Source organism: Uloborus diversus, chromosome 2 (genome assembly GCF_026930045.1).
Source record: "Uloborus diversus isolate 005 chromosome 2, Udiv.v.3.1, whole genome shotgun sequence".
Lineage (NCBI taxonomy): Eukaryota > Metazoa > Arthropoda > Arachnida > Araneae > Uloboridae > Uloborus > Uloborus diversus.
The window spans coordinates 110,565,049-110,590,095 of NC_072732.1; the positions used below are offsets into that span (position 1 = coordinate 110,565,049).

Consider the following 25,047-nt stretch of genomic DNA (forward strand, 5'->3'; position numbering starts at 1 on the left):
TTGTCTATAGTTGTCTTTGTTATTGTTCAAAAAAACTCCAGTTATCATTAAAAGATTAAACTTTCTGTTTGGTACGAGAAAATTTACTTCTAAGCAAATTTAAATCTCAACTTCCAGTGTATTTATCCCTTTCACATTTTAGGAATTTAGAGTAAACTAGGTCGTTACACTAGCTTTACCACTTTAACTTAGATTTCGTGAAAATTATTTCTACCTTTTTTATTAATTTTATTCCATTTAAACTCTTGAATTTTCTAGCTGCTGTAGAAGCTATGGCTCAAAGGCTTAGTAGAAAAGTCTGAACCATGTCCTTACACCAAGAATCTATTAAGTTAAAAAAATACGAGTTAGAGTTTGGAATGTTGGCATGTGTACATAGCTTTGAATCCTTACATCCTTCCAGAGAGGCTTACTTAAATTAATAGGAACTGTTGACGATTATTAGTTCGAATCAGTTGCTAATTCCAGCCCGAAATTAAAGGTATAGTATCCAGTATCCCAATTGCAGAGTTGTAGAGTAGTTTGAGGTGCTAATAATATAGTTAGTTTAGATGGAAATCAAATACTATATACATAAGTAATTAGTGCAGTGTCAGCCCTCGTTGATTCTTTTTTTCAACACTTTTCCTCTTTTGTATTATGCATCATATTGCCATTACCTCCTTTTGTGGCTAAAATTTTACTTAAAAATTTTAATGCTTTCCAAAAGCCCAATAAGCCATAAATTACTCTCACGGTTTAGTGACTGATAGGAAATATAATGGATATACCTTGCGAAAGATATTATAATTCTGTCTGTTTTTAGTATTTTTACTTATTACGCCTTCAGGTACTAAGTGGAGATTTAACTCGTTATCAGAATTGTGTCCAGTTTACAGTCATCCAAGATGCTTGCTGTTGTTGGGAGCTAGACTAATGACTGAAGGATGTGGTTCGAGAACGATGCCGTTCTCTAGCATGAGGTCTACACCCTGGGGTGGATCCAATGGCGGGAACTGTGGTAGTTGTTGTGAAAGGGTACTTGATGAAGGCAAGAGAGGGGAGTGCCTGGGGTCCGACCCTTGATGCTCCAAAGTTCCATCTAAGCTTTGAGATAAGTAAGGATTTACCGAAGAAGACGTTGACGATTTGCTGTTGGGTCCTGGAAAATGGAGAAAGTTTTATTTAAATATAGAGCAGGTACTGATTTTATTATTTTGGAATTTGTTTTAATTAATTTATGTTCAAAAATTGATTTTCAAATACACTACTTTAAAACTGGACTGTATTCATTGAGTGGATTTCCCGATGAAATCTTCAGACTTATTCGCAGAGTATGATCAACTTGAGAGACAAGTTGCTACTCTCATCAGCAGACCAGTAACGGATACAAGGGGAGGGTCATGGGGGTCATGATCCCCCCTAAATCATCGACAACAGTATCCGTCCAGGCACATTATGCATTAATTTCAAACGATTGCAGTATCTTTACAATTCATTGCTTTGTTTCAATACTTTTGAAATTAATTTGCAACGTTTACCCCCAATTAAGGTCCTTATTAATGGCCAATTTGGTGTTTTTATTGACCCCCAAGCAGTTTCAGAAATATTTTTCTTATCCCAAACCGTAGGTCAAATCATGGGGGGGGGGGTATCTTCAGCATGCCCCCCCCCCCCAAATGGTTTCCTGTATCCGCCCCTGCATCAGACTACCCAGAACACATCAAGCTTTACGGAGAGTTCATTGAAAAATAACAATCTTTTCTGCAAAGTAATGGGCATGATGGAAAACATCCTTCGTCATTATTAGTTTTAAGAGTTTTAACATCGCCTTAAATCTTTTATTTTTGTTTTTAAATAACAAAAGAAAAAAAAGAATGGACTTAGCTTTAAAAATTAATTAAATAAAAAATGTATTCAAAATTTCAGTTTTGTCAAATGAAACAGAAGACAATATTGACTGTATTTTATTTTCCTAAATGTTTCTTCGCATTGCCTTTATTGAATACTAGGGGCTCGCCCCGACGTTACCCGGGTTGAAAAATTATATATGTTTAACAGATATTATGAAGTTATTATTTTGTTTTATTGAAAATAATAATGCGGTAAGGCAAAAACGAAGTACTTTTGGTTAAATAGAAAAAATAGTTGCGGAGGTTTTACCTCACTTTATCACAGGATAAAGGGAATGAAAAAAAAAACTTCTCTTTACGCTTATAACTTCAACGGTTCGAAGAACTGACACGAAAAAAAATCGCCTTTTTTATTTTGATCCGGTTTTTAGAAATTCCATCTAGTTGAAAATGTCAGAAATCCGCTAACACTACTTTTTTTTTTAAATTTCTTTTAACATTTAGATAACGAATGCAAGTCTGTTTAAGTGGTCTACCAGGCCGAACAGTTTATTAACTTAATCTATCACTGGCCGAAAAATATTGACTCGGTTACTCGGTACATATTTCGATAGTTAATGTTACCCATTATCACATTTTAAGATTTGTGTCTAGATTATTACATTATTCATATTTTCAATAAGTTTTTCAGACTTAGCCTTAGCTACATGGCGGTAACTTACTGAAAATACCATGCTTTGCCTTCAATCTTCGAGTTGAACCGAACCATTGCTTCGGTCACTCGTCTGATCAGTGCTAATTCTACATTACCTACCAGTTTGTTTGGCACTTCCTTAAAAGGTTTTCCACCTCCAGCTCAGTCGCTTCCTATTCCGGGCTGATGAGTGCTAATAAGCACGAAACTGCAGTCCTAGGATGGAATGACTGAGCTGGCAGTGTATTTCATGTATTATTCATGTTACTTATTTTTTTTTTCCATTCGATTAACGTTAGATGTGAAACATGAAATTGAAACTGCTGAGAAACGAATGTGCAAAATTTTATTGCTTCACTATGTTAGTTTTACTTTACTGAATCTTTAAATGTAGAGAATTGCCAAAATATATCGCGTAATCTCTAATCAATAGCTAGAATGAAACTCCTACGTGAAAGTTGCGGTTTGTTGCGAATGTCAGTCTGCTGGGATGTCATCAAGTGACATAACAATGGCATCTTCATAATGTCACAAAGTGACCGGTCGGCAAATTAATTGCTGCATCGACGTCGCAGTAAAGTTACATGAAACATGTCAAATATGGTATCACAGCGTGACTCATAAAGCAAACGCCCCCAAAACGGGGCAACCCCGGTCACCAGTAATGTTCTCATCTAGTTTTCTGAGGGTATATTCCAGTAATCCATTACGCACAATACGTGTATGCGATCATATGCGTAATATGTCATTATATGAAAAATTTTGAAGCTTAAGGTTATACGCATATGTCTAAAAAATATTTGAGACTACAGTGCTAGCCAAATTATTAGACTAAAGAGGTTTTTTTTTGTTTTTTGTGCACTATTTGTACTGCAATTCTTTTTATTTTACTGTTAAAGTACAGTAGATACTGTACACAGATTATTACGTTATTTTAGCATAATTTAATGTTTGCAGGTGGCAGCACTGTCTGCTTTGTTTATGTTCTTTGTTTATCTACCTACCAGGAACATAACCTCAATCAGCTTAAACAGTTCACTAGTTTTTCTTATTATTAGTGTGTTCTCCTCTTATATTTAAAGTTAGTTTTAGGTAATTAGTGAGTATGTGTATGTGAGTATATATAATAGTGAATATAAACAATTTTTACCTCTTTTTTAAAAAAGTTAAGAAATGGTGTAAACCTTGTGAAAAGTATGCCAAAAAGACTTACAATGCTCATCAAAAACAAGGGAATGCATTGTATTAGATAATTATTTCACTGTTCGTTAATGTATCTATAGTTATGTAATCAATAAAGAATTTGCTTTTAAAACAATCTTAGTCTAATAATTTGGCCAGCACTGTATATGGCGTATGTGGAGTATAACCCTATGGGAACACCACTGCTGGTCACAAAACGACAATTCTGTCGCTTTGTGACCAGGGGTGCCCCGATGGATGGTCACGGGAGGTCACTGTGACTTTCTAAAAATTTACTTATGCGGCACATTTTCTGACGACTTGGAAAAATAATCATCATTCTACAAAATTTAGAATTTTTTTTGGCAAATCAAGAATTTCCGCCCTCCCAAAAATTTAGGTTTGGGGCTCCCGGGTTTGTGACTGTGACATTATGACTCGCAGTGACGTCCCTGAACTTTGGTAAGGCATGTTGTGCTATCAGGGGTTTAATTTTTATTCCCCTAAATACAAAAGATAGGTATTCTAACCATTGGTTGACGAATGAGATTTCCCCTTGCTAGAAGAACTTCCGCTTTTGGGCTTTCGCTTCCTTGTCTGGATGGAATCTTTCCGCATAGATATAGGACGATTTACCTAATGAATGGAGAATAGAAGTAAGCGCTGGAAAAATTGACAAACGTCAACAGCAAAATAATCATTTTTTATATCTTTTACAACCTACCAGACAGCATTTTACGTTTTTCAAAGTTTTCTGCAAACTTTGCAGTAAAAATTAAAGTTTTCCGAAGTTAATATCGTTTGTAAATTTGATCCTAAGTCTATGGAACGGCTTCTAGATACCTATCAACTACTTCGCTTGAAATGCTCTAAAAAACATAAAGAAGTTTTTTGGGTGTTTTTCTTTTTTTGCATATTTATAAAGAAAAAAAAAGTACTTTGTCTGCATTTAGCAAGCATTACGACTTCGTAAAACTCCAGATTTAAATTCAAGATATTTTAGGCGCTAAACCTTTAGTTTCCAACTGAAGATCTATTTGGTTTAAAAAAAAAAGCCTCAGACTATGCTAAATACATTTTGAAGTAATTTTTCTTCATGTCGATTTCAAGAAAAATTTACATGCACATTTGCAACGACGGTGAGAAATTCCTTAGTCTTTTCCACTTTCGTACTCTTTTAAAGATAGTCAAAATTGCTGAAGCTTATTTCAATGCAACAACCATTATTAGATAAAACAAATCAAAATAGTTTTAAAAATTCTTGCTCAGCCTTTGTAAAAGAGTCCTACGAATGCTCATATTTGTATTTAAGTTTTCCATTATGTTAGAAATTAATTCAATACCATTAAAAGCCAGTTTTTATAAGAGTCAGGCAGGTCAGATACTTGCCATTTTTGATTTTGCTTAAAATGTCGCAGTGACTTCTTCGAATGATTTTTGAAAGCACATATTTTTTCTTTTCTTCCAAAATATTTTTTTTTTTTTTTGACCCGCAAAAATTTCGAAAGTTGGTCCCGACTGAGGGTTTTTCTCAAATCGACATTTTTTAATATTCAATTATCTCTGCGCATTGAGCATCAGAAAAAGTAATCTTTGTGATTACAACATGATATTTAGTCCCTCAAATGAAATGTGTCTTAAATTTTAAGGCTAAACTTCAGTGGACCCTCGCAGGGATGGCTAAACTGTTCCGAAGAAAGCGAAAATGTGTCATGTTTGAAGCCTCCTGGTTTCATGCACTGAGGTTCAACCATAGTTTTTGCGAGCAATTTGTGTAATAATATATATAAATTATTAAATAGGCTCATTAAATGCATGGTTAATGCTCACTGCTACAAAAAAAATAGCAGTTTTCTCATCAAAATATGATAAAAAGTTTACTTTTTATGGGCTTGTATCTCAGTGCACTGAGGGTCAGTATAGAACTTGATGAATGCATTTCAAACTAGAGTGTATGTATTTTCACAAAAAAGTTACAGAACTATGCGCAATGGTTCTGCATGCGCTCATAAAATGCACTTCAAGATGAGGAAATTGCATACGAGTTAACGACGCGTCCAGTTAACTGTAGGGGAGAGGAGGGAGGAATGGGACAGTGGGAGGAGTGGGACAGCTAAAATTATGGCAAAATAAATCACTTTATTTTATTGTCAGTTTGACCACTAGAGGACCTGTTTAGAGCTTCTTTTTGTTTCATACTTGCAGTTTATCCAGCAGGAAGTTTCAGTTAATAGTTGGAAAAAGTTAAATTTCTCACCTCCAAAGTAATTTTTTAATCTATTTTTAGTTTTATTTCTTTATTTATGTAATTTTTAAAACTAACATAATATAGTATCATTGTAATCTTAAGTATATAATATATGCTTATCTGCAATTTAATTAAGCTTAAAACCAGCATGGTTCATGTGACAAGTTTTTTTTTCAGAAGCAATGTGTAGAGGGAGGAATGGGACATGCGCCATAAATATGTCCCTTCTGTAAAGGGGCTGTTCAAATATTACGTAAGCATGTTTTTATCAATTTTTGACCTCTTCACCCCCTTGTGAGCAGAAATCTTTTCAAAGGCACTGGGACGTATAATTCACCTAACCAACAGTTCAAAAGATAGTCCAATTTTGTTAACACTGGACAACCATGACAGCCATGTTACAGTTAAAATAATCAACAAGGCAAGAGAACAATGGTGTTTTTATGTTAACGTTTCCGCCTCATTGCAGTCATAGGCTTCAATCACTAGACATATCGGTATGTTCCTCATTTAAAAGCCGGTATAATGCAGCTTGCAATGATTGGTTGATAAACAATCCGGGAAAAACTATTAACATCTACCACACAGCAAAACTTGTTTCGTTTTCCTACCAGGCATCATTCACACCAAAAAATATTACTTCCGGATTTAAAAAACCTGGAATATATCCATTTAACAGCGAGCCGTTTGGAGATGAAGAGTTTTTGACATCGTATGTTACAGACCATCCCTTGCCGGTAAATAATGATAATAACAGTAGATGTCTTTATTCACCATCTAACCCATCTGACAATCCTGTTAATATCGTTGTTAGCATGCCATCCTCATCTCATATTTTGTTGCTTAGTTTTGAAGACATACGGCCATTTCCCAAAGCAGAACCCAGGAATCCTCTGAAGAAAAATAAAGGAAAGAAGAAAGGACGAACAAAGATATTGACAGATACCCCAGGGAAGATAGAAATTGAAGAAGCAGAAGCTGCCAGACTGGGAAAAAAAAGCACCAACTAAAGCCTGTATGCAAAAAAACAAAAAAACTAAAAGTTAAAAAAACATTTGAGTTTAAAGATGAATCCAGTGATAGTGAAGGGTCAATTTCTTTACACGACACTTTAGATGAAGAAATATTTTATCCTCATATGCATGATGACGTGGAAATAGCACAAGAGGTGGACTGGATGGAGGACAAACCAAACATAGGAGAAAATGAATTTGTGCTTGTCAAATTTCTTACCGAACGGTCAATTGTTTACTATGTTGCAAGGGTGGAGAGCATTTATGATACTGAAAGCTACAATGCAAAATTTATGAGAAAGGACATGAAAGGAAATTTTAAATTTTCTCAACAGGATGACTGTAGCATTATAGATAAAACAGATATTATCATGAAATTACCGCCACCACAATTGGTTGGTGGGACTAGTAGCGCACAGTCTTGTTTTCTTTTAATATAGACCTTTCTAATTATGACATTCGCTAATTTTTCTGTTATTTTCAAATGTGTCCCACTCCTCTCATACTCATGTCCCACTCCTCCCACCCAGGAGGGAGGAATGGGACAAAATTCTTGAAATTTGTAATTAGTCAAGTATGAAAATAATAAAATGTTTTAACATTGTGCATATTTTTAAAATGTAGTTGTAATATGCAAGTTTATTGTGTGAGCTTTTGCATTTATGAATAAGTAGAGGATTATGAATAAGAATCATTTATGTGAAAAATGTCCCAATCCTCCCTCCGCTCCCCTACTCAAGTTATATGCTTTGTCTTGCATTTTTTTACTGTCCCACTAGTCAGTTAGGCAACCTACACTGTCAAAACTACGGGTGCCCTTGGCAAGCTATTTGGCTTCCTGGAATGAAAACACTGTCCCTCTGGGTGCAATGGGCGCTAGGAAATGCGATCAAGGTGAATGACACTAATAAATGTGAAGACGGATCTCCTAAAAGCAAGGGGTGAAACGTTGGCGCATGCGCTCTGACATCGAACATCGTTCAACCACAATCAATGGCGGACGAAGTTAGTAACTACGCAGATGTACTTTCTCATTGGTTTAAGAGCGAAATTGGATTAAAACTCAAAAGTTTCTGCGATTTACTCTTCAAAATTTCGCGTAAGTGCAGGCATTTGATCATAGTGTAGCTTTTAAGGCTTTCGAACATATTTAAAAGTGTTTCAAAGGTACGTTGATTGTTCAGTTAGCCGTTATGTACATTTGCTATTTCGATCATGCATAAATGTTACCTAAAATTATCTATCAGCACTGGATAAATAGCATTTGATAATCAAAACCCTTAAATTAGATGATATTTGATGAGTTAATTCAACTATTAATTTTGAATATGTGGTTTTACTTGCTTGTATTGCCAGGGATCTTGTGGATTTTTAAGAGAATTATTGTTAACTATGTGATGCAATCAGTAAGTGAACGGAATTTCTAATGGTGCTGCGTATAAACAAAACAGACCTCTAGACGCACACGTAAAAAGAAAAGCGGTTTGGAAAAGAAATTCTTTCTCCGGCTCGATTTTTTTTATTTATTATCTCGTGTCTAAGTTAATATCTTTCGTTAGCGTAATTGATTGAAGCGAATGACTGAGCTTTTTTTATCACTTCAGTAAGAACGAAAAGATAGTTAAAATTTGTTTTGACTTTATCTGTCAAAAAACTTCACATTGAAAAAAAGTGCTTTTTTATCATCTATACGGATAGTCAAATGTCGAATCATATATACGTACGTATTAATATGTTACTCTTGATTAAAATTTTGAATGTTTATGAAACGATTTTATTTTGCCATGATTGCAATATAATTGAATATTTATGGTTGTTCCTGTAAATGTTTTATGAATACCTACGCGCTTCATTTTCCGTACGATCGTGCAGCAGTAAATGTCAATAACGTATTAAAATTACTGAGAAATCCAAGTGGATGTATGAAAATTAGTGCACGAGCAGACAAATTAGAGTCATGAACACTTCTATACAATGTTGGAAAGTTAAAATGTGATCAAATACCTTAAAGTACAAGTTTTAATCATTTTCAGAACTATTCAATGTGGAAAATGTACCAAGACTTAGCTTTTTTACAACACCGCTTTGCACGCTAGGTTAAGGGTGTCAGTTTTTCACCCGTGTTAAGGATGCAATTTCGAGCACCGTATATGTTGCTGCTGGTGAACAAGCTTTTCACCCTTGAAAGGTGCCAAATGCAACCTGTTGTTTTAACAGTGTACCCTTGTTTTATAATGTCATAATATTGCTTTTATCATAAGTAATTAAATAAGACTTAGTAATTGTTTGCTATCATGGTAGTTTAGTGTAGAGAAAATAATTTTGGTCACTATAATGTACAGCCTAAAATGGACGAAAATAAGCAATTATAAAGCTTTTGTTTTTGTTTCAAATACCAGGTTTTAAAAGTTTTTGAGATCAGTAAATTTATGAACGATATTCAAAACGATAAGAGATTTTCAGTACAAATTGCATAAAATAAGTCTAATCAACTACTTGTACAATTACATCTGAAATAAAATGTAATGTAAAAAATACAAATTAACATGAACTTTCTGTATTCAATTGTACCCCTCTCAAATTAAATCTCAATAACTACCATAGTGCCAACACTGGGGGAAAATTTAAACCCGGATATGTTGATTGAATTGAAAACCGAATAGTTAACTTTACTGTTTTGAAACACGTATTGTGTTCCTCAAAGGAATTTACCCATAGTTCTGTTACAAGTTTGAAAATACACATACTCTAGTTTACAATGCAGGCATCCAATTCTACACTGACCCTCAGTGCACTGAGATAAAGACTTATGAAAAGTGCACTTTTTAGCATTTTTCGATACAAAAACTGCCATTTTTTGGCGACGCAGAAGGTGAGCCATGCAACTAATGAGGATATTGAATAATTCATATATATTATTACACAAATTACGTACGTCAACTACAGTTGAGCCTCAATGCAGGGAACCAGAGGGCCTCAAACTTAGCACTTTTTCATTTTTTTCGATAAAGTTTGGCGACACCTGAAAGGCTGTATCGAATATCAGCCACAAAATTTACGATATATTTCAATTTAGGTACTAGATGTCATTGTCCACACAAGAATTTTTTGGCTGATGCTCGATACACAGAAATAATCGAATTTTATAAAACGCTGATTTGGAAAAACTTTTACGTCGGGTTCCACTTTATGAATTTTTACAGATTCCCAAAAAATTTTATGGAGGAAAAGACAAAATACGTGTCTTTTAAAATATTTAAAAGAATCCTCCATAAAAACTTGAGCAAAATCAAAAATGGTGTATATCCAAACACTCCATTTCTACACGGTTCTTATAAAAACTAGCTCTTAATGTTTTCATTTTGTACACAGTGAAAGCAAACGTAACCCTTTGAGTACATTGTAAGGTATGGACAGTGATTACCTGATGAAGCTTGTAGTAAAGACCGCAAGCATTGCAGACTGGCTCTCCTTGGGTATTTCTCCTCCATAATGTAGTGTCCGTTGTAGAACAATTAGAGCATGTCATGCCTACCCTACGACTAGTCGTCTGAAAGGTAAGTACTTGAGTTATTTGGATAAAAGCTCAGGCCACTACTACAATTAGAAGTTTATTTAAATTACTAGAGGTCAAAATTAATATAAGATTTTTCAACTGTTCTCATAACATAAATAGGGAATAATGAAAGAAATATTCCATCACCACAATAAAAATTAAATAAATTTATTAACAACACTATAGAGCCATTCCATCATCACAAGTGGGACAAATATACGCTTAAATTTCATTAACATTTTGTCATATCTCTTAATATTTTAATTAAACAGAGGTAAGCAAATTTTTTAATCTTTACACTTGATACAAAGATACTCCTGACGCAGTTATATTTATACTAAGCAATTTTGTTATTTAAAATTTAATTTATTTGTATGCATCACGTGCGGGACATCGAAAGTCAACCTCTTGTATCTTGCTTATGAATTAGTTAATGTTTTTGCCCTATTAATGTATTAATGTTAAAATAAATAGTAAATTTTGAAAGCAAAGTTTCCAATGTAAGGCAAAAATATCTAATTTGTTGAGAAACAATACTTTAAACCATTGAAACAAATTATGTATTGGGTCATTCCATGAAAAAGTAGTCACTTTGTCCCGCACATAACGGCTCATATATTTGATTAGAAAGTAATTATTTAAAAAAAGTAATGAAGAAATCTTTTGCTTAAGGAATGATACATTCCTTTGTAATTTGTTATGCACTTTTATCATTACCCTAGTAAATTATTATTTTCAATGAGGCGTCATTTGCGGGACAAAATTACCGTTTTCAGTGGAATTGCCTTATAAGAAAAATCCGAAGCGTCTCTGATTATCTCCTGACAACGTGGGTTGCCGCTGGTTTTCACCAGTTTCCTGTGAAAAACAAGCAAAAAGTTTCATGAACCGCTACAAGTTTCATCAGTTAACATTATTCATTGCTGTAAAAAATTTTTTTTAGCTGATTAGTGATTGTAAGACCGGTATACCGAATACCGGTATTTCGAGTTATTTTGTAATACCGGTATTTGCTGAGGTGGAACACAGGTATTTTCTGTACCATCTAAAAATAACAAGTAAGATTTTTCAATTTAACTTATTAGATATCTTCTGCTATTTTAAAAATAAATTTCTTTTTCGATCAGACAGTACCAAAATTAACCTATTGATGTTAAAATTTGGCTTCACACACATACACACACAAAAGCACGAATTAATAGAGTATCAAAAAAATGAAAGAAGTGGGAAGATAACAAAATGATATTTCCATTACTAGATGGTGTGATGAGTCACATTTTCGTGAGTGCACCATATATTTCCACGTCCTTGATTACTCACTTGCTCTCTTGTGAAAGTTAATTTTAAGTGTAATTATAAATATGTGTGTGCTATGAACAATTTATTCCAACATTAATGGGGTCGATTCCAAAATTTTAAAAGTATTTTTTCTGAAAGAGCATGCTTGAAAACATAGGATCTGACCATTTTAAAAATAATGTATTTAAGTTTAATATTTTAAAAAAAATTACTTAAATCGGTGCGCTTTTATTGTTTAAACTTCTGTCGTGTGACATCACAAATGATAAAATGCAATTCAATGTTGCCATTCACAGAACAAAATATTTAATTCGCATCTTTACTCACGTGTATTGGCAACGATATGGTTGATAGCAAGCGTAGAGCGCAATATTTAATTCGCGTATTGATTATCATAACGTGGAAACGTAGTAGAAAGATGCGCCAAATTGCATCATTTGTGACGTCATAAAGATCACGCCTTGTTTGAAAAATCGGACATTTAAAAAAATTAATTAAAAAAAAACTGTTGGGAAAATCAAAGTATTTTCTTTGTCCATGTACTTTTTTGTAGCTCATTCTATCCATTTTAGTGGCTAAAAGTAGTACTTTTGACTTAAGGAAACCACGTCATTTCAGCAGTTTTGTATGATATTTTTTAAAAAAATATTTGCCTAAACTGTACTGAATTTTGAGAGAAACTTTTTCTTGTTAGTATAACAAATTGTTTTTTGTTGTCACAGGTATTAGTGTGCTGTTCTGTCTCACTTTTCAGTTTTATACCAAGTAAAATTTAGCCATTTGTAGTGCCTTGAACATTTGTAAAAAGAAAAGGGCATAATCAATTGGAATATATTTTCAGATATTTACATAATTGTAAAGAATTTTGAAAAGAAGATGAAAGCGAATAAAAGAAACTAATAAGATTAAATTTAGTTGGGTTCATCGTAAATTTCAAACCTAAGTACCAAAGGGTTTATAAAAAGTTTGATCGATTACAACTAGCTCTAAATAATAATAGTAACAATAAAAACTACACACAATACAAACGATACACACACAATCGCACAAAAATGATTTATTTAAAATCAAAAAGCAAAAGACTGAACTATTTGAAGATGAAGGACTTTAAGGCAACTAGAGCAGGTGATTCGTGCATTATCTTTACTAATAATAAAGCTGAAAGTCTCTCTGTCTAGATGTCAGGAGGATGTTTGGATGTCCGGAGGATGCTTGGATGTCTGGATCTCTGTGACGCGCATAGCGCCTAGACCGTTCGACCGATTTTCATGAAATTTGGCACAAAGTTGGTTTGTAGCATGGGGGTGTGCACCTCGAAGCGATTTTTTGAAAATTCGATGTGGTTCTTTTTCTATTCCAATTTTAAGAACAAAACTATCATAAGATAGACGAGTAAGTTACGAAATTATCATAACGTGGAACCGTAACATGGGTACAAGCCAATTGGCGAGAAAATTCACCATTCATTATTTTTAAATATGCAGGCGAACCAAAAGACCTTTTAATTTCTCTATTACGGGCAAAGCCGTGCGGGTACCACTAGTTAACAATACAACCGCCCCACGTGAATTCAGAAAGAATATTTTCAACTGCAGGAAATTTGTCCACTAAAATGAATTCCGTTTTTAGTAACAATTGAATAGATGCAATCAATATATGTCCTTTTTTTTTAATGATATGTGCTCCTTCATTTTATATTTGTTCAGAATGAGTAAATAAATACCGGTATTAATATCGGTATCATATTTAAAAAAAATACCAAATGCCGATATTGAGTTTTTGGTCTGATATTTTTTATGTAGTCTCGAACAACATGGTTCCAAAAAGCATAAAACCAATTAATCGTCTTCTTCGTGGAGTGAGATGCAAATTTTAAGAGCCCCGGCCCTAGCAAATTAAGTATGAACACTACAACGCTTGCAATAAAATCGATAATACTTGGCCAGTATTGCGGATAAAAATTTGATATTGGCAGGAAAGTAATCGTTGCATCTTTACATTCAATCTGTGTACTTTATTTTATTATTATTATCATTATTTTTTGCTTTAAATATTATCTCGAGAAGAACGGTTGATATACGTGCCGTTGGTTTTCATGCTCTAAAGATAACTTTCTTAAACAAATTTTGACAGAGAGCATGTTTACATTGGTAAAAACTGAAACCAAATCTCCCGATAGTAGAGATAGAGCTGTTAATGATATTTTTCTTCTCGATTTTAGAGATAAGATGAGCTTGATGAATAAGTAACGATAGCATTACTTACAGGGAAATTTTCAGGCTCTGAAATGATAATAGTGAAGCAAACTGAAACTTCCGAAAATATGAGATTCTCGGAGTTTTTTCGCTAAAACATTCGTTATAAAGCTATACTTGTTCTAGAATAACCTTGTTAAGAAAAAAAATAAAAACTCAGAAAAGTTACAAATAGACGAAAAGTATTTTAGTTGTGGGCATACATGAACATAATTAATTTTTTGGTCATTCTTACTCAAAATTATTATTTATTAAGATTGATGGTAAAACATAAGCAAAATTTGGCAAACGATAACTAAAAACTGCAGCAGTAAAATAGTTCTATTTTATATTAATTAATTAATTTATTTCGTTTTTGCTGTTCAGACGAACCTTCCTAAAGCGATTTGTCAGTCGAGCCAACTTAAACTTAAATTAAACAAATTTTATTAACTGCTTGGGTTTTACACAGTGCTGTTTTCTCCTCTGTGAACGAGATAGCAATGGCAAGAAGGATTAAAAAAGGAGGAAAAAAAAGACTGGATCTGTTATTCTATTGGCCTTTTATATTAAACTAGCAAAAATACCCGGCGTTGCCTGGGTCAGTAATAGTTATGAGAAACAATCGTTACTTGCCCTTGTTTTCTGTTTTAAGCGAAAGAATTTAAAACAAACCTTTTTGACATGATTAAAAATCGAGCTTCTTCCTTACTCATTAAACTAAAATAGCAATAAGTATAAAGAACAAAATAGTATTCAATTAGAAACGAAAGCACGACATTTAAGCGTATACAAATTTGAAGAATTTCCGAAATATGAAATTAAACTTTACATGTTTAAAAAGATTTATCTGTTAGTACTGTTTTTTTTTAAATCTAAAACCTTCTTTGTATGGCTATTGATGTACGAACTGTTTTAAAAAATGTAGCCGCCCGTGTTCCCCTTACACTTGCTTTAGTTATTTTGGGAAATTTCAATTTTTGTGGGCAATTGGTGTGGTTTAAAATCTTACCAAATTTGCAAGAATCATTTTGGGACACTGTCGATAATATTCTCCCTCCTTACTAATTTTTATTATAGAAATATTGTTGCCAGATGCTGAAATACTTTTGGTCAAAATAAAATGGCGCTAAACGGTTTCATCCGAAATGTTTCCAAAATAAGTTGTAAAATTTGGCGATTGTTTGAAATCGTGCAAAAAGAAAAATTAATGGAAGTTTTTGTGCGGTTTATGGATTTGCCTAATTTAGTTGTTGAATTATTTTACACAGTATTTTTTTTTTTTTTTAAGTATCTTTGATTGGCGATATTTTGTTTATATGGTGAAAGCTGAGAAACATTATTATGCAGTCTTTGGGCTCAAAAACAGCGACAGTGGAAAAAACTGCCAAATGCATCAGCTACTGAAATCTTTCTGAAAAAATTCTGGCGATATTTCTGCTGGTTGGTTGGATATAGTGAGCAATTATCCAATCAGCATAAATAATAATAATCAACCATTAATTACATAAGTTCCGTTTAAAAGTAAAATGATCAGCCAAATCCATTAATTTTTAGCCAATCTTGTGGAAAAACGTTACTTTAAGATTTGACTTGAGAAATGCCTCAAAAAGTCAGACGAAACGCAAAAATATTCAACAATACAACAATTCTTGGGAGTTGAGATGACACACTAAATAATGACTTGGGTTGATGAAAGCCTTCGAACAGGAAACAAAAAAGCTCATAACTCGTTTTTTATGAAACTTAGAAACTTCGAACAGATGCTATCTTCAGCAGAAAAATTGGCGCTTTCGATGGACATATAATGTTAATATGTGTACGTTTTTTTCCACCCCCATATTGGGGCATTTATGCGAAAATTGGGACTAAAATTTGAATAAAAAGGGAACTATCAATCGGATTTTTTTCGAACTGGTCTATAAACCTTCCCAGCACCAAACTGAACAAACGGTGAAAGTTTCAGCCAAATCTGCCTGGTAGTTTCTGAGATCTTAGGGAACAAATTTACCAAACTCCATTTTTATATATATAGATTAGGTACAACAACTTTGCAACTTCAACAACTTTGTAAAGACTTCGTTACACTGGTGCTGAATTTGAATACTTAAAACCAGAATTTCTACGTAATTATAGACGTAAAGCTAATAAACACATTTTTGGAGCCCCCCTCACCACATTGTCCAAGTGAATAAATTCTTGCTGATTAATTCTAGACGCTTAAGAGGGAAGTCCCTGGTGCAAAATACAGAAAGAAATAGACAATATCTAAGTATGCAAAAATGCGCATTTCTATCAAACTTCAGTCTTAAAAAAATATGTTGGAGATAGAGAAAACGTGTTAACGAAATGGAATTTAGCACGTCATTTTGCTCTAAGATCAGGTACTTTTCTCCATTTTACAGAAAAAAAGTTTTTTTTTTCTTTTTTTGTAGACTAGTGAAATTAATGAAAAATATCCCAGCTATAAAAGTGCCATTCTAAAGTTTTTTCCATGAACTAAAACTGCAACATTTGAATACAAATTTTTAAAAACCCTTAAGCGTGCCCATAATTAGTCATTTACCCGACTTATTCTTCGAAATATTAAACAGTAGTATTTGGCTTCAGCTATACTCACTAGCCTTCTTTGGGGTCTTAAAGTTGTGCTCGCTCTACCGTTCTTGTAGAGACCGCAAGCATTACAAACGTACTGTCCGGTAGCATCTCTCCTCCATGGAGCTCCTTCAGTCGAACCACACACCGCGCACTGTTGCTGAACCGGAGACTGCTCGACTGCTGCTCGGGTGTAGTCTGGTGGCGGATCAGCTGCAAAATAAAAACATAATGGAATAATAAATGGAACAGTATAAAAACAGAGCTCATATGATTTCATTTACTTATTTTTTTCCTTGCTCGCAAAAAAATAGTAAAAAAAAACTGTCACATCAATTTTGATCGAGTGTGACCGTAACCATAAATTTGTGATAGGGGAAAATGTTTTGTGTTGGACAATTAAAGAAAAGTTGCATGAGAAAACGAAGTGTTAAATAAACACACAAAGTGAATGAAAAGCTGTTTTTAATTTTTTTTTAGTAAAAGTTTTTTCTTAGATTAACGGAACTTTCTTCTGCACATTTCCAAAACGGAAACGATTAGAAAATGGTGTGTTTGTCCACAGATGGGGGTTGTTCCTTCACTGGGTTGTTGAGTGCCGTTCAACACCTCCAAAAAATCTGGTACATGAGAGTAAGAGCTTTTCCAATTTCTAAAAATAATTACACACATCAAAATAAATTAAAATGATTTTACCGTCATATCCGAAGTGCTGTAGTTTTAACGTGTTATGACCTTTAGTAAATGAGTTTGCATTTAAGTGTTTAATCACTGGTCGGTCTATCCTATATTATAAAGTATGTGTCATCTTTACTGTCGACAATCTCTCAAGATAAGAATTGAAGTGTAGAAGAAAACATTATATTGCGCAACTAAAATAAACTTGCTTGATGGAAGTGAAAATAGCTAATCTGAATATTCCCATGTTCTTTTATAAAATTGTAAATCATAGAGTAACTACCAAGGGCCCCAAGTAAGAGAAAAGCTCTGCGTCTAAATATTACCGCTTGAAATTTGTCGATTTTATCGCCCTTTTCAATCCGCGCTTCTTTTAGCAACGCCTAGAAAACGAAAAGTACATGGTAGTATTTTAGGGGTTCCTGAGGTGATTCCTTCAGCCTCTAGCTGGGATGCAATGTGATGGAGTGAAAACATATTGCTTTAGATTCCAGCTATTAGCTAGATTAACCTCTATTTTTGCAACTGTTAGTCCTATAGATACATACTTCCAAAATCAAACATACAGTCGGATCCCGCTACAACATGATCCGACTTACGCGAAATGGTTATAACGCGAGTTTTTCATGAATAATGATTTTTTTTATTGCCAATGCAAGTAGCAGGGCTGTAATATGATTTTTTTTTTTTTTGGAAAGGAGTAGCGGAGCCTTAGAATAGGTTTCGTTGAAACTAAATATTTGTTTCGTGAACGGACTTTCATCCCTTTAGCATCACTGAAAACGAAAGTTCACACACTGTACTAGTTTAAACAACGCTTTGCTTTAAATTAGTGTACTCGTACACATAACCGCTCCGATTCTTTACTTTTTTTTCATTCTACATATGAACGTTGATAAAATATGATGGCTCCCAAGCGTTATTAAGGTAAGGTATTTAAAACCCTTTAAACAAAGGAGTGTCACCAAAACCTTGTGCAAGCAATGAACGGCGTGAAAAATTCCAACCTGAAAGAGTACTGGAAGCAGTACACAATTGCCTCTGCACTACAAAACATAGGCACATCATTAGAAGGTATGAAAACACCGGCAACCAATGCAAGTTGGAAGAAACTTTAGCCGGATGTCATGCATGACTGTCAAGGCTTTGCTCCTGAAGACATTCACCATGAAGCAGTTCAAAAGGCAGTGGAGTTGGCGAAGCACCTGGTTGGAGAAGGATTCTCCGATATGAAGGAAGAGGATATCAACGAGCTCATCGACTGCCATGACCAAACTCCGTCAGATTCTGACTTAGCAGAATTTGTTAAATCTACGCGAGGAAGAACACGAAGAGGAAGAATTTGAAAGGGAGCTGCCTGAACTGAATTTGAAGTCCTTAAGAAAATGAGCATATACGCAAGAAAAATGCTAAAACTGTCGGAGACGCAAGATCAGAATATGATGAGTACCATTACCTTCGCTAATCACCTTGCGTCTGCTATAGCCCCTTACAACAATTTACTTGTTTTAGAGAAATAAAAACTAAGGCAACCAATGATAACATCATTTCTGAGAAAGGTGACGGATCCACCGAAAAAAAACTTGGAATGATACTAAAAATGATGAAATGAACCATCAATCTTTCTTTTTCTTCCTCTTCTTCTGACGAGCATCTTGACGTGCATGGGCTGTCAGAAGACTAATAACAGTCTGACCACACTGCATACACTATCATATCCTTCATTTTTAAAATTATAATTAAGTTTACTACATCTACTGCTCAGTGCTATTAAGATACTGTAGTGTGCATAATGTAAGTACAGTAAAACCTGTAAAGTTGACCACCCTTGTAAGTTGACCACCTGTCTATGTTGACCGCTTTTGTCAGGAACGGAATTAGTCCTATCTCATATAATGAAGGAAAACCTCTGTAACCTGACCACCTCTCTATCTTGACCACCTGTCTATCTTGACCACTAATGTTCGCCAAATTTGGTTAGGAGTATTGTAAAAAACCCTTTGTAAGTTGACCACTAAGTTGACCACTTGGTTTATTTTTTTTTTTTTTTAACTTTCTTCAGCAAATAATTTTATTTTATTATTTATTTATTATTATTATTATTATTATTATTATTTTTCATAGCTTTCCAAGAATGTTTTTAATGCTTTGATGACGGAACAGCATTTTACTAACTAAACAGCAGCATAAAGCTTAACGCTGCTCTTTATTCTCCAAACTTGTTTTTCATTTGTTGTTCTATTTGAGATAGCTTTTTGTACTCTGTTCAATGAAAATAGGTGTCAGTAGTAAAATTCAAAGTCTTTTCTTTCAGTTGCAATTGTTGTGACAACACAGGAACTGTGGTAAAAAGAGAAGGCCCGGATCTATACATTTTGATTCCCCTGCAACAAAATATGTAGGGCCCATACCTACAGGCCAGCAGTGTCTCTTAGCAAAGTGAAGAAGTCTTAGTACTATTTTTTTTGTTTTTTTTTCCATTTTTTCTTCAATTTCTAGGGCCGTTAGCCCCTTTAAGGACGCGGGCCTCTCGCACTGCGGGTACGCAGATCTGGGCTTGCTAATGAGTAAAGTCACATGTTTCTGGTGCAAGGGATTAAGAGATAGGATATTTTGATTTTGCCTTCATGAACTGGGATAGTCGAGCTTGTTGCTCTTTGTGCTATAAGTTTTACATAAAAAGGCTTCAAAAAGAAAATTAGCTGAACTTGAGATTAATAAAAAGTATGAAATATTAAAATTAACTGAAAACGTAAAAAAGCCAGAGAATATTAGCTGGCATATAAGGAATTTCTAAAACTAAAGTGTCTAATATAGTTAAAAACAAGGAAAAACTAACAAAATTATTTGAATAGTATTTTTAATTATTGTTTCACTTTCAATAATATTAAACAATGAAAATGAGTTGAACAGAAAGTGTAAGGGTGAATTCCTCAAAAAATGAATACATAGTGCAAGAAATGACAAAAAAAAAAAAAAAAGTATTACCGCCCTTTATAAGTTGACCACCTGTCTAAGTTGACCGCCAAAGTACTGCACCGCGAGTGGTCAACATACACAGGTTTCACTGTACCGTACTGTTTTATTTCATGTCTCTCCTATTCATCATTGATTTTGTGCTTCATTACCATAATTTATGTTAAATAAAAACAATTTTTCTAAAATACAATGAAAATCCCGCTCTTTATGAAAGATACGGTAGTAATATAGTTAAGAAATGATTTGAAACAATTCGGGAACATAGGCGGATTTAGTCTGTGAATTCCGGGGGTGCAACAATATAGCAGTGGCGTAGCTAGGGAGGGGCGGAGAGGGTGGTCTGCCTGGGGCGACATGCTTTTCGGGGCGGCGATTCAGCACTTTTGGTGCGAAAAAAAAATTAAATAAGGGAATCATATTTAAATATAATACTGGAGTCAAAGAAAAAAAAAATTGAAATGTAAGGTTTTGGTATGACTGAACGATCATTTCAGTGTTCAAAGTTGAAATATTTCCGTAGTGAGCCCTTGAACCTTCCTCATTCATTTAATGTCCTTAAATTGTAATTCAACACTTAAATTGTATTTTTAAAACCTTAATTTCGGAAAATATTCAAATATGTATTATCAAATATAATTCTGAAATATAACATCTGTTTCTGTATATAAATATCAAATATATTTCTGTAAACGTTGTTTCTTTGCCAGTGCTGAATTAATGCAGGGAAAACAAATTATTGGAACTTTGTTACGGAATAAAAGCTGACTCTCAATCGTCCTCAAAGGCTTAAACTAACTTCATGTTTGATAAAGATTCGGTAGCGAACCCCATTCGGCCAAAAGTTGCTTTTAACTGCAATTTTTCATGTAAATTCAGAATATTTCTCCGAGATTGGCGCCCTGACCCGCCCCCTTTATTTTTGTAGGAAGAATACGGATTAAATTAGTTTCCCTTTGCTACTTTAAAGGAAGTTTTCTATTTTGAGCGATAAGTTTTACCGCGTTTAATTTTTGAAAACAATCGTTTTAAAAAGTGGGAAAATGAAATGTAATAAAACATTCACGACCAGAAAAAATGAAATTTATATTTTTGTATAAAAAAAGTTTCGTAGAGTTTCGTCGCGATCGTAAAAGATCGCAATTTTCTTAACGGTATCGTTTTTGTGAGTGCGATTTTTATAAAGGATTAGTTTTTGCAATCGCAATTTCTGGTTCTTAACAACTTTTATTTTACTTTTTTTTTGGTTCCTAATTTCTTTTATTCGTAATATACACTCTTTTTTTTTTATCGAGAGCTAATTTTCTTTCGATCGGAAATATGAATATGATGCTTCGAGCTCTTTCTATACAGTCAGCCTTTTACTGTTGTCTTTAATTAACTGTCAGATAGTGAGAAAAATATACAAGAATGTGTCAGTGCTGGTTTCTCCAGTGTTTATTCAGAGTTGGGCTAAAATTTGGAAAATATTTTTTAAAGTTTTCCTTTTTAAAGGTTGTTCGGAGAAAATTTACCCCACGTAGGTCTGTCCCACTTCATGGCATTAAAATGATATGGATGCCTTTTTTTTTTAATAGGAGGCTATTTTAGAAATTATTTTCTGTATCTGGTAACAATTTTGGAGACTATTATTCATATTAAAGGCAACAAAAGCAACTAATTTTAGTAGTGGAACTCAGTGATAGCACTCCCCGCCCCCTTCAGAAAATTTTGAAATTTTACAGTGGAAATGTTAATTTGTAGTTGATTTTATTGTACTGTTTACTGGAATGATGTGTAAGGACTTTATATCGTTTTTGGGGAAGTATATCACAATAGCCATATTTTTTGACTTTATTAGCCATGGTTGTTTCAAAGAAAAGGAAAATTATAATGTTATACCAATACATACCCAATTACAGAGTATAAAGTTATTATATAATACAGCTCTGAAAAATAATTAAAGGAATGTTTTTATTTGATTTATGTAATTATTTATCATCTTTCTTTTTTAAATGGAGAAAAACTTCTTTTTAATTCATACAGCACAATTTCTCTCGCACTGGCTATGTGTGGTGACCGGGTCACACAATAAGCTGCCTATTATTGCATTTTTTAGTTTGCTTTCAAGTAAATTAACTTGCATTTACCTGTAGAAAAATATAAGTTGTTTTACAAAATTCCTGAGGAGTAATATATTTACTCCTGATAAAATATATTTCATTTAAATTTTCTTTGAAAATCCAACCAAAATTGTTGGGGGTGCGGTGCACCCCCTGGCACCCCTATAAATCCGCCTATGTTCGGGAAGGGGGGGAGGGGGGTCTTTACAAATGTCTAAAATAATTGAGTATGCTTATAAAAAAATTCTGAACATACGTTGTTCCACAACGCGAAATTTCAACTTACGCGAGGGTTCTTGGAACGCATCCCTCGCATAAGTCGGGATCCGACTGTCTGGCCAAAATTAGCTGCAGAATTAAGATAGGAAAAGTTCAGAGCGAAAAAATAAAAAAATAAAAAATAGCAAAAAAATCCGAAGTTTAACTTTTTATATAGTCACCAAGTCCCCATAATGCATTCAGGAAAGTAATCTCCATTGAAAAATAATACCAACACAAAAAATTTGAAACATTTTCGACCCAAACTCAGCGAAATATTCGACTTCAAAACTATTAAGGACCATGCAGAAGATGAGATTGGAACATACAGTGAAACCTGTGTAAGTTGACCACTCGCGGTGCAGACTTTGGCGGTCAACTTAGACAGGTGGTCAACTTATAAAGGGCGGTAATAATTTATTTTATTTTGCTTTTTTTTGGTAATTTTTTGCACCATGTACTCATTTTTTGAGGAATTCACCCTTACTCTTTCTGTTCAACTCATTTTCATTGTTTAACATTATTGAAAGTAAAACAATAATTAAAAATACTATTCAAATAATTTTGTTAGTTTTTCTTTGTTTATAACTATATTAGACACTTTAGTTTTAGAAATTCCATATATGCCAGCTAATATTCTCTGGCTTTTTCCATTTTCAGTTAATTTTAATATTTCATACTTTTTATTAATCTCAAGTTCAGCTAACTTTCTTTTTGAAGCCTTTTTATGTAAAACTTATAGCACAAAGAGCAACAAACTCGACTCTCCCAGTTCATAAAGGCAAAATCAAAATATCCTATCTCTTATCGCTTGCACCAGAAATATGTAACTTTACTCATTAGCAAGCCCAGATCTGCGTAACCGCAGTGCGATAGGCCCGCGTTTTTAAAGGAGCTAACGGCCCTAGAAATTGAAGAAAAAATAGAAAAAAAAAACTAGAACTAAGACTTATTCACTTTACTAATAGATACTGCTGGTCACTAGGGAGGGGCCCTACATATTTTGTTGCAAGGGAATCAAAATGTATAGATCCGGGCCTGCTCCTTTTAGCACAATTCCTGTGCTGTCACAACATATTGCAACTGAAAGGAAAGACTGAACTTTTCTACTGCCATTTATTTTCATTGAACAGAGTACAAAAAGCAATCTCAAATAGAACAACAAATGAAAAACAAGTTTGGAGAATAAAGAGCAGCATTAAGCTTTATGCTGCTGTTTAGTTAGTAAAATGCTGTTCTATCATCAAAGCATTAAAAACATTCTTAGAAAGCTATGAAAAAAATAAACAAATAAATAAATAAATAATAAAATAAAATAATTTGCTGAAGAAAGTAAAAAAAAAAAAAAAAAACCAAGTGGTCAACTTACAAAGGGTTTTTTACAATACTCCAAACCCGATTTGGCGAACATTAGTGGTCAAGATAGACAGGTAGTCAAGATAGAGAGGTGGTCAAGTTACAGAGGTTTTCCTTCATTATATGAGATAGGACTAATTCCGTTCCTGACAAAAGCGGTCAACGTAGACAGGTGGTCAACTTACAAGGGTGGTCAACTTTACACTTTTTACTGTATCGCCTTTTCAAAAGAAGGGCAAGTTGTAGAAGTAGAAAAACAAAACATCTATATTTTTCATTGCTATTGAAAAATAAATGCAAATGTGCAATGCAACACTCTACGCATACATACAATTTCAAACTTTTGTTAGTCGCTTATGTCCCCCCCCCCCAAAAAAAAAAATGTGCAAATGCCATAAAGTGATATTAGTTGCAAAACGCTGCGTTTTATATCTCGGGTCATTTTTTTTTTTTTTGCGTTCGAATTGCTTTTCCGAGCTTGTGATTTCCCAAAATATGAATGGGAGGAAAAATGGACCACATAAAAAGTTAGATTTAATATTTTTCCACTAAATTTCTTTTCGTTTTAAACTTTTCATCTCTTAACTCTGCATCTTATTTTGACAATTTGTTGCACTGGATAAATGGTCAGATTTCAATTTATGGTTCTAATCTCATTGCAGAAGATACACAGCCTGTAGTTTAAGTACACTAAATCTCATAAACTAGACCCACTGCGCTTAGGACCGCCACACATAATTTATCTGTTTAAAATTTCCAGGCGCAAAGCAAAAAGATAACCCTTCTTGACCTGTGTAACCGATATGTAAGAGAAAAAATAGTTACAGTCCAACTACGGATTATATATGGAATTGGCAAACGTCCAGTTTAGACGAGTCTATCTGAATGAGGGGGAAAGTAAAAATTTGATGCGCGTGTTCCGCTCATTTGAATGAGACTCAGCTTAATTTAAAGGCTAACATATATCTGCAAAAGCTGACATCCCTAAAAACTAATAGATGCGTTCCTTTTCTGCCTGTAAATC

General features: G+C 33.8%; 1 protein-coding gene across 1 annotated transcript in view; it reads right to left on the reverse strand.

Annotated features, from left to right (window-relative positions):
- Window positions 1-878: 878 nt before the first annotated feature.
- Window positions 879-25,047, reverse strand: part of LOC129216480 (transcription factor GATA-4-like) — a 38,441-nt gene continuing 14,272 nt past the window's right edge. Inside the window, exons 5-8 of the mRNA XM_054850694.1 lie at window positions 16,679-16,866; window positions 10,394-10,519; window positions 4,239-4,344; window positions 879-1,141 (exon numbers count right to left, since the gene is read on the reverse strand). Coding sequence (XP_054706669.1) covers window positions 879-1,141; window positions 4,239-4,344; window positions 10,394-10,519; window positions 16,679-16,866 — 683 coding nt within the window. The remainder of the gene's footprint in view (window positions 1,142-4,238; window positions 4,345-10,393; window positions 10,520-16,678; window positions 16,867-25,047) is intronic.